The 15,172-nt window shown below is 42.1% G+C and overlaps 1 protein-coding gene across 1 annotated transcript in view; it reads left to right on the forward strand.

Moving 5' to 3' along the window:
* LOC115459091 (fermitin family homolog 2-like) overlaps window positions 1-15,172 on the forward strand; it is a gene marked incomplete at its 5' end in the record, with an annotated part of 121,901 nt that overhangs the window by 55,718 nt on the left and 51,011 nt on the right. The window contains 1 exon segment of the mRNA XM_030188957.1: window positions 6,120-6,244. Coding sequence (XP_030044817.1) covers window positions 6,120-6,244 — 125 coding nt within the window.

Raw genomic sequence — 15,172 nt, forward strand, 5'->3', positions numbered from 1 at the left:
GACAGGCCTTCTGTATGCGCATCCTCCCATACCTCTAGTAGGGAAGACTTTGCTGAAACTCAAGCAAGACTGTGGAACCATGATCCTGAATGCAGCCTTCTGGCCGCGTCAGATTTGGTTCCCTCTTCTTCTGGAGTTGTCCTGCGAAGAACCGTGGAGCTTGGACTGTTTTCCAACCCTCATCACTCAGAACGAGGGGTCGCTTCTACATCCCAACCTCCAGTTTCTGGCTCTCACGACCTGGATGTTGAGAGCTTAAAATTCGCATCTTTGGGTCTTTCAGAGGGTGTCTCCCGAGTCTTGCTTCCAGAAAAGGATTCCACGAAGAAGTGTTATTCTTTCAAATGGAGGAGATTTGCCGTCTGGTGTGACAGCAAGGCCCTAGACCCTCTTTCTTGTCTTACAAGGACCCTGCTTGAATACCTTCTACACTTATGAGAGTCTGGCCTCAAAACCAACTCAGTAAGGGTTCGTCTTAGTGTGATTAGTGCCTATCATCGCCGTGTAGAGGGTAAGCCTATCTCTGGACAGCCTTTAGTTGTTCGCTTAGTAGTACATGCACCTTATATCAGATTTCATCACAACAGAGTAGTCCTCCTCACTCATCCTAAGTTCCTGCCAAAGGTGGTGTCTTGAGTTCCATCTGAACCAGTCAATTGTCTTGCCAACATTCTTTCCCCGTCCTCATACCCGCCCTGGCGAAAGCAGTTTGCACACCTTGGACTGCAAGAGAGCATTGGCCTTTTATGTGGAGCGGACAAAGCCCTTTAGACAGTCCGCCCAGTTGTTTGTTTCTTTCGATCCCAACAGGAGGGGAGTCGCCATCGGAAAATGCACCATCTCCAATTGGCCACTAGCAGATTGCATATCCTTCATTTACGCCCAAGCTGGGCTGAATCTGGAGGGCCATGTCACGGCTCACAATGTTAGAGCCATGGTGGCGTCAGTGGCTCACTTAAAGTCAGCCTCCATTGAGGAGATTTGCAAGGCTGCAACGTGATCATCAGTCCACACATTCACATCTCGCTACTGTCTTCAGAAGGATACTCGACGCGACAGTTGTTTTGGGCAGTTGGTGCTGCAGAATCTGTTTGGGGTTTAGAATCCAACTCCATCTCCCTAGACCCAATTTTGTTCTGTTCCAGGCTGCACTCTGTTAGTTGTTTATGGTTTCAGGTCAATCTATGTTATGTCCTCGCTGTTGCGAGGTCCAATTGACCAATGTTCATTGTTTTGAGTGAGCCTGTGTGCTAGGGATACCCCACATGTGAGAACAAGCCTGCTTGTCCTCGGAGAAAGCGAAGATACATACCTGTAGCAGGTATTCTCCGAGGACAGCAGGCTGATTGTTCTCACAAACCCGCCCACCTCCCCTTTGGAGTTGATTTGTTTCTTTTTATGCTTTTGATTTAACTGAGGAACGCTTTCGCGCGATGGGCGGGGAAATCGGTCCGCGCATGCGCAGTGTGTGCTGCACAGGCGCCAGAAGACTGTGGCAAAATTTTTTAAATATTTTGCTTGCAAAATGCCAATTCCTGGGCCAATGCGGACGTCAACCCACATGTGAGAACAATCAGCCTGCTGTCCTCAGAGAATACCTGCTACAGGTATGTATCTTCGCTGTCTGGACACATGGAGGTGCCAAAGAGTGAGCAAGACATTGCTGAACTCCTCTCTATTTCCCTGCTGGTTGAATCTGTCAAAGGAATTTTATTTATGCAGGCATAACTTTAAGCATATGTCATGCAAAGCCTTTCTCACACATGGCAGAAGCCAGACAAAGTTGTTGAGGGATATTTGCTCTTCTGATATACTCGGTTTTGAAAAGTACATTATCTACTGCTACACTGTAAGTCAGTCACTGTTTGATGTGTGTTCATCATCTAAAGGCTACGTTTAAATATTTCTGTAGTAAAGGTAGCAACCGTTTTTACTTTTTCTGTCCTATTTCTAGTCTACTAATTGCAACAGAGGAGGTGAGCTGGGGGAGGTTCTGGTGCTGTAGAACTGACCTTTCTGCATGTGATGGAGAGCAAAAGAGAAATGAAGCCCCTGCCCCCACAAAGAAAAGCCCAAATACAATATTATGGGAGAGGTTGTTCCATTTGCTGCATATGTATACTGTAACTGTAACATAGTTAAGGAATTGTACCATTCAGACTTTCCAGAAGCACAAAGCCAACACACATATAAACACACATATGCCCACATGCAAATTAGAAATGGTTCTATGAGCCATCTCTGCATGCTTTCCCTCCTAGAAAAGACCTATTTTTATAAAATTACCCTACAGTAATATGCATGGTGACAAGACAGCACAAACTTAAATGTGTGCTGAATGAAGGTCTTTGTGGAATTTGTCATACGAGTATCTTAGAAAATTTGCATAAACAATAATTTACAACTGTTTTGGAGCAGGTATAAAAGTGTGCATTAGCATTCCAGAACCAGCCCCTGAATGGACAAATTCTTTTTTTATTAAAGCCTCCAGATAGGCCTGCACGGTGTTGACTCTCCACGCTCTTGCAAAAGTGACAGGAGGCTGTTGAATTTCGTCAGCATGTGCCTCGCTGCTCATTTCATCATGTGTAGGCACATATCTGGACATCAGTGCTGTAGTCAGCTGTTTGTTTGTAGAACGTAATCAACAGCTACGTAGTAATGACACTCCTCTTCAGTAACACCGGCTGGGATGTCAATAGCCTGTTCATCTGATGCGTTTGCAACAGCTGCATCTGTTTCGTCCCTCTGCATATGTAGGGAATCTAACAGTGATAGATTATGAGCCAGTTCAACAGCACGGTTATCCTTGCCAATCTGGTCATCCATAACGCTCATCAGACGACGTAGCACAAGAGACCGATAATGTTGTTTGAAATTGTCTATTATGCCCTGATCCATAGGTTGGATCAGAGAGGTAGTGTTTGGTGGCAGGAAGACTACCTTGACGTTAGACAGCCTGACATCACTGTGTGCAGCACAATTATCACAAAGCAACAAAATCTGACGCTTTTGTGCGCGCATTCTAGTGTCTAACTTCTTTAGCCACTGCTTCCAAATTTCCTATCATCCATGAATTTGCGTTAGCCTCGTATGACACAGGAAGTTGCTTAACTTTCTTGAAGCAATGGGGCTGTTTGGTCTTTCCAATGATGAGGGGTTCCAACTTCTCACTCCCATCATATTGCAGCAAAGGAGGATCGTCAGTTGGTCCTTCAACATTTTACTTCCTCTAGTTTCGGCTTGTTTGAATACAAGTGTTCCATCAGGAATTGCTCACCAGTAGAGACCGTTTTCGTCAGCATTGAAAATGTCACAAGGTGCAAACTCGTTCAAGATGGTAGGAAGAACTGAACCAAATTTTCAGCACCAAAGTCATCAGTGTCTTGTTTTTCACCATGCTGTTTCTTGAATTTTATGTTCCTCTCCTTCCAACCATCCAACAGTGGCTTTCAATTCAGTTAGTCCAAGACTTTCAGCTAGCTGATTAGCTTTCTCCATAAGCAGTGGACCACTGACAGGAAACTGTCTGCTCCTGACTTGAGAGAACCACAGAAGAAGAGCATCTTCTACCTCCTCAGCTTTCCCCTCCCGTTTTCATTTCCGGTGTGAATTTGTATTGTTTTGCCAGTCTTCCAGAAGCTGGTCTTTCTGCTTCAAGATACGTGAAATTTGACTGGGATTGACACCATATTCTTTAGCAATAGATGCTTGACTTTGTTTTCTAATTTTTTAAGAACTTCTATTCGTTCAGCAAGTGTTAGTCTTACAGTTGCGCGACGACGACAACTCTAGTGTACATTCTAACAACATTCTTTCGTTTATTCTGCCTGTGGCAGTTAACCAACGAGATTTCAAATTTACCGCCCCTTTGTCACACGCCAGTCGGCTTACATATTCCATGCGCACGCTTATGCGAAGTCTTTTCTGCAGAGGAGCGGTCTTAAACCATGCATATAAGTGAATCTTGCACTTATCAGTGGTGCGCTAAACCGAAGTTTGTCCCCATAGAAATTGATAGCGCCAAAAACAGAACCGAAGTACGGCATACAGTTAAACAGAGCATGTGCTTATCCGATGTACACTTTAATGGAGTGCACTGTACTTATAGTCTGGAGCAGCTCAAGGAGGTTGCCAGATTTTACCTTGCTATTTGCTGCTTCCTCCTCCCTCAACCTTACTATGAGCTAGCACAGTCTCTAGTTTCAGTAAAACTTTGTTCCATAGCTAAAATTTTGCCTCCCAGATAAATTAGCCTAAGCCTATGATAGTTGGCATACATTGTCTGCCCAAGCCCAGAACTTTTATTACAAATTGGCTGTTGTGGTACTGCATTTTAATGTGTTTTCATGCTTTTCTCACAGATAAGCTGTTGCTTTTTTCTTGTATCATACACAGCACATTTGTAAGGAGAGACTTTATAGTTTAACCTCACCAAATCTTTGAGATGGCAGATCACTATCAATCACAAACTCCCCCCAGGTAATTTCTTCTGTACCAGAATGGTCTTTCATATGGTAAATCCTAGTTTTGTTTAGTAATCAGACTACTGTAAGCATTTAGAGAGCTCACATACCTGCTATTGTTCTTTGGCTTTGATATTCATGTACACTAATGGATACTTAGTGTGAAAAAGGGTGCTTTTGGATGCTAATATTCCCACAGCTACTTGTAATTAACTCTTGTTTGATTCATATGGGTCAGTGCCTGAGAATTCCAGTTAACACCCTGTCATGAGATGGAATACCCCTGGTCTCCATTCTGACTGAAATGTTAGCATTGCATTTGATCAGGCCACACCTTGTCCTCAAAAGCTGATGGTTGTGGAAGAAGTATTACATAACTCTGAAAGTGAGGTCTCCTGTTCACTGACTCCTTTCAGCTTTGTGGGGTTGAGTTTATATGTGTGCTTTGTTAAATAAAGTCCCTTGTTGTCAATACTCACCTAAAACAATGGCTTTCAGAATCCATTGTGTTTTCAGCTCTGTTGAACTATGCACGGTCAAATCTTACAAGAAACTTGTAAATGTCTACTTACCTGTATAAGTCCATAGAGTTTTTCTGTAGTGTGTAGTGTTTTATGATGGCTTACAAATATTTGGTTTGTTAGCTAAGAAACCACAGGTATGGTATAGACCATTGATTCCCAAGAACAGTCCTGGAGTACCCCTTGCCAGTCAGGTTTTTGGGATATCCATAATGAATATGCATGAACTTGATTTACATACACTGCCTCCAACCACTATAAGAAAAAACATGCGATTTGATGACCTTCCGGAAACTACTGAAGACTTACTTGTTCAAAAAAGCATACAAAATGGATCCCTCATAACAATCTGACTCCTAAACTACACCAGACACAATTTTATATTGGAACTCTTTTATTTTGCCTATTTCATTTACACCCTAATATACTGATAATCATACCCTGTCCTGATATCATTGTTATGTTGTTATCCATTTATCCTAATTACTGGCAATTATACCTTGTCCTGATATCATTATATTATATTGTTATCCACTTACCCACTTCTTAATCAACATAATTTTTGTATGAACCTTAATAGCAATAATTGTGAAATTCTTCTCCGTTAATATGATTGCCATAATATTCCTATGCACCTTATTTGTTATATATACTCTGATTCTCTATTCCATCAATGTGATTGTAGTTGTATTATATTGTAAGCCAGATTGAGCCTGCAAATAGGTGGGAAAATGTGGGATATAAATGCAGCAAAATAAAATAAATAAATTTTATATGTAAATCTTTCTTGCATATTGTGGATATCCTGAAAACCTGACTGGCAAAGGGTTCTTCAGGACCAGACTTGGGAAACAGTAGTCTATAGACTACCTGTAACATTTCAGATGAATGTTTGCTATCAATACTGAATAACACATGTTTGCTATTAATACATGAATAACAGTGTCCATAAAATCTTTAGTAGTTATCAGCCTCACAGATAGGTAAGTTTTTAAATGGCGTGCTCATCAATCCTAATGAGCTGCCATTGCTATTTTCTGAAGTGTAGTAATTAAAACCCGATTTGAAGCTGTAATTATCCTGCACCTATTATTTGTATGGTACTATATCAATAGTTTTTTGTTTGTTTTAGGCCTAAGAAGTTAACCCTTAAAGGTTATAAACAGTATTGGTGCACGTTTAAAGATACATCTATCTCCTGCTATAAAAGCAAGGAAGAAGCCAGTGGAACTCCAGTTCACCAAATGAATTTGAGAGGTAAGGCAGAAGAACCAAGAATAAGATCTGAATAATTGCAGACCACATCGGCATTATACCCAGAAATTAAATGCCGGACCAAGTTCAGGCTTCAGCATTAAATTTCTGGGTTTATGCAGTCGGTGAAACCATTGCCAGTTAAGTGCGACATATTCAACACTTAACTGGCTGTGGTGGACTACATAAAGATAGGACTGACTTTTATGCTGTCCTATTTATGTGGTTACCTTGGCCTGGAATTGCCCCCAATTAGCCGGCTTTAGAAGGGCACTGACTGGTTAAGTGCTGCTGAATATGACCAGTTAACCCTGAGCACTCTGAATATTGGTCCCTGTGTTTTTAATCTGTGCTGAAAGTTCTATGCACAGCTTTGATATGTGTCAGTCAGCTGATTTGGAAAGAGTGAGTAATCGCTGCGCAAGTAGATAATGAAGTTGGGTTTGTAAGTAGTAGTAGTATTTTAGATATCAGTATTGTTTGTTAAATCATGGACACCATAAATGTGGGCTTCATTTTGCTTGGGAGAGGAGGGTGGAAATTTTGTCACTTGGTACCAGACATTACACTTGCATTAAAAGCCACTTAACTAAATCATCATTCTGTTGAAGAAACAAATCTTTTTTTATAGAAATATTGGGACGGGTGCATATAGGTTCATAGATCATGAAACTTGTTTTCTGACACTAGATCTTGTTGAGAGAGAGCAATGCAAGTGTGCCAGTGAGTAGTTCATAATTGTGCTCGGTGCTAACATTAAAAGAGAGAAAATACTGGGTCACAGGGTTTGCCTTTCACTACACCTTCATTCGGGAAAAGAAAATTCAAACATTTACAATTTGATTACAGGTTTCTGCTCTGCAGACTCCAAGAAAAGCTGAGAACTCCATGACACAAGGTCACATGGGAGGGCAGGAAGGAAGTGCTGCTCTCTTTCAGCAACTGCTTCCACCCTCACCTCTTCTCTTCCACAGAAGCCTATTGGCTTTCTGGCTGGCTATGTCTGACCAATGGACTGCAGAGAGAGAATAGAGCTGGAGCTGCCAGTGGGAAGGGGCAGAGTTGCCAGCCTGCAGTTTTCCCGCAGAATTGAGTGTTTTTTTTCCAGCAGCCCAGGGATCGCGGGTCATGACTTTTTGGGCGGGTTGCCATGCTTCATGTGGCCACTGTGGCACTGCCACACTGATTGGTTGCTGGTTCCTGCTCTCTCTGCACGCCCTCCTATTGGTTTTGACCAATAGGAGGGCAAGACTGGTGATAAGGTCAGCGCAGCAGCAGGCTCTCAGCCAGTCTGACTTTCTAATATATCTAATGCGCTCAAGCATGCTGCGCTGACCTGGCATTCTTTATTTGCATACAAGACGCTGTCTTGTGACCAAGCGCTCCTTGGTATAGCACTGGGTAAGTTAGTTTGTGTTTGTTTTTTTTCTCACTGCTTCTTGTCATTTATTTTTGCTGGTTTGATTTATTATATGTGCACCATGCTTTCAGTTAAATTGGGAAGGACACTTTTTAAGCACTCTTGGAGAGTACTGCACAACGTGCCCGTCATAATTTTATATATGTTGTACATACATTATTTTTTATTTATTTTAGTTATTTATTTAGATTTTGCTGACACCTTTTTCAGTAGTAGCTCAAGGTGAGTTACATTCAGGTACTCTGGATATTTCTCTGTCCCAGGAGGGCTCACAATCTAAGTTTGTACCTGAGGCAATGGAGGGTTAAGTGACTTGCCCAAGATCACAAGGAGCAGCAGTGGGATTTGAACCGGCCACCTCTGGATTGCAAGACCGGTGCTCTAACCACTAGGCCATTACCTTGATACAACCTCATGTCCATTCAGGCACTTTCAGTTTTCCCTTTGCACCGCACCAGCTGACTTTAAGCAACCTTCTGGAGCACTGTAAAAGTGGCATAGCTATGTGGGGCCTGGGCCCCTGTAGATTTGGCCCTGGACCCCCCTGCTAATGACCCTCTCAACCCCCCTTCCGCTGCCGACCCCCCCCCCCCCCCCCCGGCCGCTGTTGTCAGCTACCTTTGCTGGCAGGGGACCCCAACTCCTGCCAGCCGAGGTCCTCTTCTTCCGGCGCAAGGCTTCGTTCTGTTTCTGTGAGTCTGACGTCCTGCACGTTGTACGAGAGGGTCGTCAGGGGGGAGGGGTTCAAAAATGGCAGGGGGGTCGGCGGCGCTGGAGGGAGGCTAAAATGTGCCCCCTCACCTCAGTCTCTGGACCCCTCTCCTGCCAATGTCTGGTTACGCCCCTGCAGTAAAATGAGCACTTTATTCTTTATATCATTCTGCTATAAATTCACATTCGGGCAGTTGCAGCTTTATCACTAACTTTACATATGCACGGTCTGCTACTTGGTTCTTGGTTACTGCACTTGGTCATTGGTTCTTTATATGTATTCACGTAGTGTAGTTCACAGTGTGGTTGCTTTGTTACATGTAAAATTCACATAAATGCATTTCATGTAGAGTTTTGCTTAATTCTCGTGAATCATGTTATGGGATTGACTTCATGTCTTTTCTCTGGTTTGTTTTAGATAGTTCATGCAGTGCACTTTCACCTTGGTTTTATCTATTTACCAATTTAAATATAGATTTAATTCACTCCATTAGCATTAAACACGGTACAGGATGCTATTGTGGTGATTATTACTTGTCCAGTACTTTTATGTGTATGTTTCATGCTCGGAGCTATATATCAAATTCTGTTTGGTACACTTTGGGGCTCATTTTCAAAGCACTTAGACTTACAAAGTTCCATAGTTTACTATGGAACTTTAAGTAGAGGAGTGTGGTAGCCGTGTTAGTCCACTCTTAAGGTTATCAATAGAAATCAAACAAAATAAAACATGGAAAAGAAAATAAGATGATACCTTTTTTATTGGACATAACTTAATACATTTCTTGATTAGCTTTCGAAGGTTGCCCTTCTTCGTCAGATCGGAAATAAGCAAATGTGCTAGCTGACAGTGTATATAAGTGAAAACATTCAAGCATTACTATGACAGTCTGACAGGGTAGGAGGTATGCATGGGGACATCAAAGCATATCATTGATATTCTAACAGGATGGGTGTGGATAGGTGAGGGGTGGGGTGATCATCAGAGACATACAGCTTTATGGTTTATAATGGGCTAAGAACCCCAGATCCTTGTTAAGTCCTTTCTGTTGGGTGTTAAAATATTCAATCATTCTGACTTCAATCCTGAAAGGTAACTTTAAAACCATACAAGAACGTAAGACCTTTGAAGTCAGAATGATTGAATATTTTAACACCCAACAGAAAGGACTTAACAAGGATCTGGGGTTCCTAGCGCATTATAAACCATAAAGCTGTATGTCTCTGTTGATCACCCCACCCCTCACCTATCCACACCCATCCTGTTAGAATATCAATGATATGCTTTGATGTCCCCATGCATACCTCCAACCCACCCCCATCCTCCCACCCTGTCAGACTGTCATAGTAATGCTTGAATGTTTTCACTTATATACATTGTCAGCTAGCACATTTGCTTATTTCCGATCTGACGAAGAAGGGCAACCTTCGAAAGCTAATCAAGAAATGTATTAAGTTATGTCTAATAAAAAAGGTATCATCTTATTTTCTTTTCCATGTTTTTTGTTTGATTTCTGTTGATAAGACTTACAAAGTTCCATAGCTTATGTGCTTTGAAAATACTCCTCTTTGTACCCATTCAGTTGTTGCTTTCTTAATCTTGTTCTGCCAATTGAATAAGGGGACTTTTATAAATGTTTCGTCATACATGCGTATATTACTCTCCATAACACACCATTTTATTATTATTAATTTTAATTCATTTATTTTTTTTCATTATTACTAATGTCTTATCAGTTGTATTATATACATTTTTAAAACTATTTACATATGTTTACATTGAAATGGTATTAATTATTGTTTTAGTTTGTAAGGGATTAAGGCTCCTGATAAGGCACACCTGCCGAAACACGGCTGTGTTGTCTTCCTGCAATAGGTCTTAAGAACTGAGAAAGCAATAAGACATTTTTTGCATATTTTCGCTTGCCATCTTCATTTTTACCACATCACTTTTTGATTTTGTTGCTATTCTGGCAAAGGCCACAGCATGCACAAGCCTCTCTCTCCTGCTTGTAGTCCCAGTATTCCCCCCTCCTGCACTCCTCACATAGCTTGTTGGGCTGCAAAACATTTTGCCGTCTGGCAATTCTGGGGAGGGGAAGTGTAGCAGATAAACTGAGAAAGGGAAACAGAACAGAAGTACTGTGAAAGAAATAGCCATCTTTCTAGGTGCTGTGAAGGGTTTAGAAGAAAGATTGTTTGATGGGCAGGGCCTAGGAGGAGGAGGTATGATTGGGCAGAGAGGGGATAGAAGCTGCAGAGGAAGAAAGTCTGAGAGATGTGAAGATTGGAAAAAGGTGGTCAGTTTTGTGAAAGGAAAAGAGCCATGGTGTAGAGAAGTGGTAGGAAGGATTGAGAGTAGGATGTGAGAAAATAAGCTGTGGAGAAAGAGGAAGATGGGCAAAGTATTCTTGAAAGAATATGAAGGCATAGAAGGAGCTCAAAAGACAGAGTATGCAGACAGAGGATTTAAGTCCAAATAGAGATAAAGGTTGGAAAGTGTCTGTTCAGTACAAATTTCTGTGCTGGCTAGGCCAAGGGTGGGGACAGCTGGAATTTTACCCATCATCCAGTCATGTAGTCACCAGGGTTGTTGATAATTTTACTGGAAGGACAGGGAGCAGTAGGCAGAGGCTGTTGCAATGTGTGATGCCTCAGTCTGACAATTCTTTTAAAAATGGCTTTTCTTCAGAAACTATGTTGTGGGTGAGGACCTGTGATCATCTCAAATTGACAGGGGGATGGAGAGGAGCACAATCATTCCTTTTTTAATATCCCAAGGGAGCAGCAGTGGCAGGTTTCATTGTGCTACATCGGCCCAAAGAATAGTATGACAGAAGATGGGTGGTGTTTGGAAGGGGAAAAGGGGTACAGTGTCCACCAGACTGTTTTGTTTCCCTTATAGCTGAGTGACTGAATTTTGACTTATCTTCTCACTCCCAGCACAGCAATGCTGCTGAATCCCACACTCAGCCCAGGACTATTTTTGGAGTATGTGACCTATGTGGCTACATAGAGCTATTTGAGGTGGTCTGCCCACCCCTACCCCACCATCACATCTTTCCATATCATTGGGTAGCCTAATAGAGCAGCTGGCTGAAAACCAAGGGGAACCCAGTTCAAATCCCACCTGCTGCTGCAGCTCCTTAGGATGATGGGCAAATCACTTAACCCTGCATTGCTTCAGGTAAAACTCAGAATATAAGCTCTCGAGCAACAGAAATATACCTACTGTACCTGAATGTACACTGCTTCAATAGCTTTCGAAGTTGCAGGTGGTATATAAAGATTTTAATAAATGAAATAAATTGTATATGCATAAAAGGACTTTTACAAAATTACTTCACTTGTAAAAGTACATGAAGTGACAAATAGTGTAATTTTACAAGACCTAAGGGTAGGTGTATTCAAGAGAAGGAGCTAGGGTATATTCGTGGAGTACAGAACATAAGAATAGCCATACTGGGTCAGACCAGTGGTCAGTCTAGCCCAGTATCCTGTTTCCAACAGTGGCCAATCCAGGTCACAAGTACCTGGCAGAAAACCAAATAGTAGCAACATTTCATGCTACCAATCCCAGGGCAAGCAGTCGCTTCCCCCATGTCCATCTCAATAACAATGGACTTTTCCTCCTGGAACTTGTTCAAACCTTTTTTTTAAACCCAGGTACGCTAACCATTGTTACCACATCCTCCAGCAATGAGTTCCAGAACTTAAGTATTTGAGTGAAATATTTCCTTCTTTTTTGTTTTTAAAATATTTCCATGTAACTTCATTGAGTGTCCCCTAGTCTTTGTACTTTTTCAATGAGTAAAAAAATCAGTTCACTTCTATATGTTCTAAACCACTCAGGATTTTGTAGACCTCAATCATATCTCCCCTCAGCCGTCTCTTTTCCAAGCTCAGGAGCCCTAACCTTTTTAGCCTTTTCTCTTATGAGAGGAGTTCCATCCCTTTTATCATTTTAGTCACTTTTTGAACCTTTTTTAATTCTGCTATGTCTTTTTTTTTTTTTTTTTTTTTTGAGATACTGCAACCAGAACTAAACACTACTCAAGGTGAGGTTGTACCATGGAGCAATACAAAGGCATTATAGTATTCTCGGTCTTATTTACCATCCGTTTCCTAATAATTCTTAGCATTCTGTTTGCTTTTTTGGCCACCGCTGCAAACTGGGTAGATTTGTCTACAGTGACACCTAGATCTTTTTCTTCGGTGCTGACCCCAAAGGTGGACCATAGCGTCAGGTAACCGTGATTCAGATTATTCTTCCCAATGCATCACTTGGCATTTGTCCACTTTAAATTTCATCTGCCATTTGGATGCCCGGTTTTCCAATTTCATAAGGTCTTCCAGCAATTTTTCACAGTCCTCATGTGTTTTAACAACCTTGAATAGTTGTCATCTGTATATTTAATCACCTCAGTCGCTGTCCCAGTTTCCAGATCATTTGTAAATGTTAAATAGCACCAGTCCAAGCAAAGAACCCCGTGTCACCCCACTATTCACCCTCCTCCATTGAGAGAAATAGCCATTTAACCCTACCCTGTTTCTGTCCAGTAACACATTTCTAATCCACAACAGAACATTGCCTCCTTTCCAATGAGTCTTTAATTGTCTCAGGAGTCTCTCTTGAGGAACTTTGTCAAAAGCTTTCTGAAAATCTAGATACACTGCATCAACTGGCTCACGTTTATCCATGGCTTCAAAGAAATGAAACAAATTGGTGAGGCAAGACTTCCCTTGGCAGAAACCATGCTGACTGTCCCATTAAACCTTATGTGTTCTGTAATTTTATTCTTTTATAATAGTTTCCACTTTTTTTTGCAAGGCAGTGACGTCAGGCTTACCAGTCTGTAATTTCCCGGAACCCTTTTTAAAAATCAGTGTCACATTAGCCACCCTCCAATCTTCATGTACTACTGACGACATAACAGGTTACAGATTTACTAACGGCAGATCAGCAATTTCATATTTCAGTTCCTTCAGTACCTTCGGATGTATGGCTTCCGGTCCAAGTGGTTTACTACTCTCTTAATTTGTTGATTTGGCTCAGTACATTTTCCTGGTATCTTTTTTATAAAATAGCCCAACAATGTGTCTACTTGGCCTTCCAACCTAGGCAACCTGTTATAAAGTTATCCTCTGGGTACCATAGGGGCTCATTTTCAAAGCACTTAGCCTCCCAAAGTTCCATAGAAACCTATGGAACTTAGCCTTCCAAAGTGCTTTGAAAATATGCCTCCTTGTAACATAGTAGATGATGGCAGAAAAAGACCTGCATGGTCCATCCAGTCTGCCCAACAAGATAATTCATACGTGCTACTTTTTGTGTATACCCTACTTTGATTTGTACCTGTGCTCTTCAGGGCACAGACCGTATAAGTCTGCCCAGCACTATCCCCGCCTCCCAACCACCGGCTCTGGCACAGACCGTATAAGTCTGCCCAGCACTATCCCCACCTCCCAACCACAGCCCAGCCTCCCACCACCAGCTCTGGCACAGACTGTGTAAGTCTGCCCAGCACTATCCCTGCCTCCCAACCACCAGCCCTGCCTCCCACCACCGGCTCTGCCACCCGAGCTCGACTAAGCTCCTGAGGATCCATTCCTTCTGCACAGGATTCCTTTATGCTTATTCCACGCATGTTTAAATTCCGTTACCGTTTTCATTTCCACCAACTACCGCGGGAGGGCATTCCAAGCATCCACTACTCTCTCTGTGAAAAAATACTTCCTGACATTAGGCAAGGGAAAGAAGTAGTTCTGGTCAGAGGGTAGGGAAGGAAGGGGGTTTTTGATAGAAGGCATCTTCTGTGTGTGCATCCCCTGACCATTTGTGTTCATGGCCCATCACGCTTTTCTTTTATTTTGGCCACAGTGTGTTCTGTGTTGAGCTAAGTGCCCCAGGTCAGTGACCTTGCAGAAGATCACCATTGATTTTAAGAAGATTTGTTGAAGCTTCCTTCCAACTGCTGCAGTAATTTTGTCAAAATTTTAGTGGCTTCCTTCTTGTTACCAACATCCTTTACGGTTTGATATTTAACAAATATTCATGCAGCCACCCAGCCTGCTTGACAACCTGTGCAGAATATTATCCCCTTATAGCCCTGGACTTGTTGCTGAATGCAGAGCAAATTAAGCATCTTCACCTCATCTCTTCCCAAGATGGAGACTTTAATCTTGTGAGGCAACAATTCTTCTAGATCTCAATTCAGCACTCTTTAATCCTGATTTAGTGGAAGGGCAGTACTGCCAGTAGCAAGCTGTTCTATATTCAGCCCAGGGAACGCACAGTGTTTAGACAGCTGAGCTTTGTCAGCTAAGGTGGAACTGACAACATTGGCTGCGGCCCTATTGATTCAGCAAACCTTGAGTGAGTATCTCTTGCAACAGGCAGAAAAATATTAAGTTAACAAAAGGATGGTTTGATATTGTTGAGCTACACGCAGATCGTGTCTTGTCACCAGGGTAAATAGCAGTTGCTGATAACACGGTAACCTCACTGTTCTCGAAAGCCTGCATGTTCTGATATTTTCAAAAGAAAAATGTTCAGACTTTGGTATAATTAGTCTGTGCTTGCATAATTTGTTAGCATCCTGACAGTGGTCCAGTATTCAGAAGCACTTGTAAATGTTTTGCATTAGCTGTTAAATATAAGTGTCTTCTCTGTGAGTTTTCAGTAGCATTATTCTCAGCGGCAACTATGCCAGGATCCTGTACGGAGAAAGGAACTTTTGAGGTAAACATGTGGGGGGGGGGGGGGGGGGTCAGAGGTGGGAGAAATGCCGGAGCAAGGA

The sequence above is a fragment of the Microcaecilia unicolor genome, unplaced genomic scaffold (assembly GCF_901765095.1).
Source record: "Microcaecilia unicolor unplaced genomic scaffold, aMicUni1.1, whole genome shotgun sequence".
Classification (NCBI taxonomy): domain Eukaryota; kingdom Metazoa; phylum Chordata; class Amphibia; order Gymnophiona; family Siphonopidae; genus Microcaecilia; species Microcaecilia unicolor.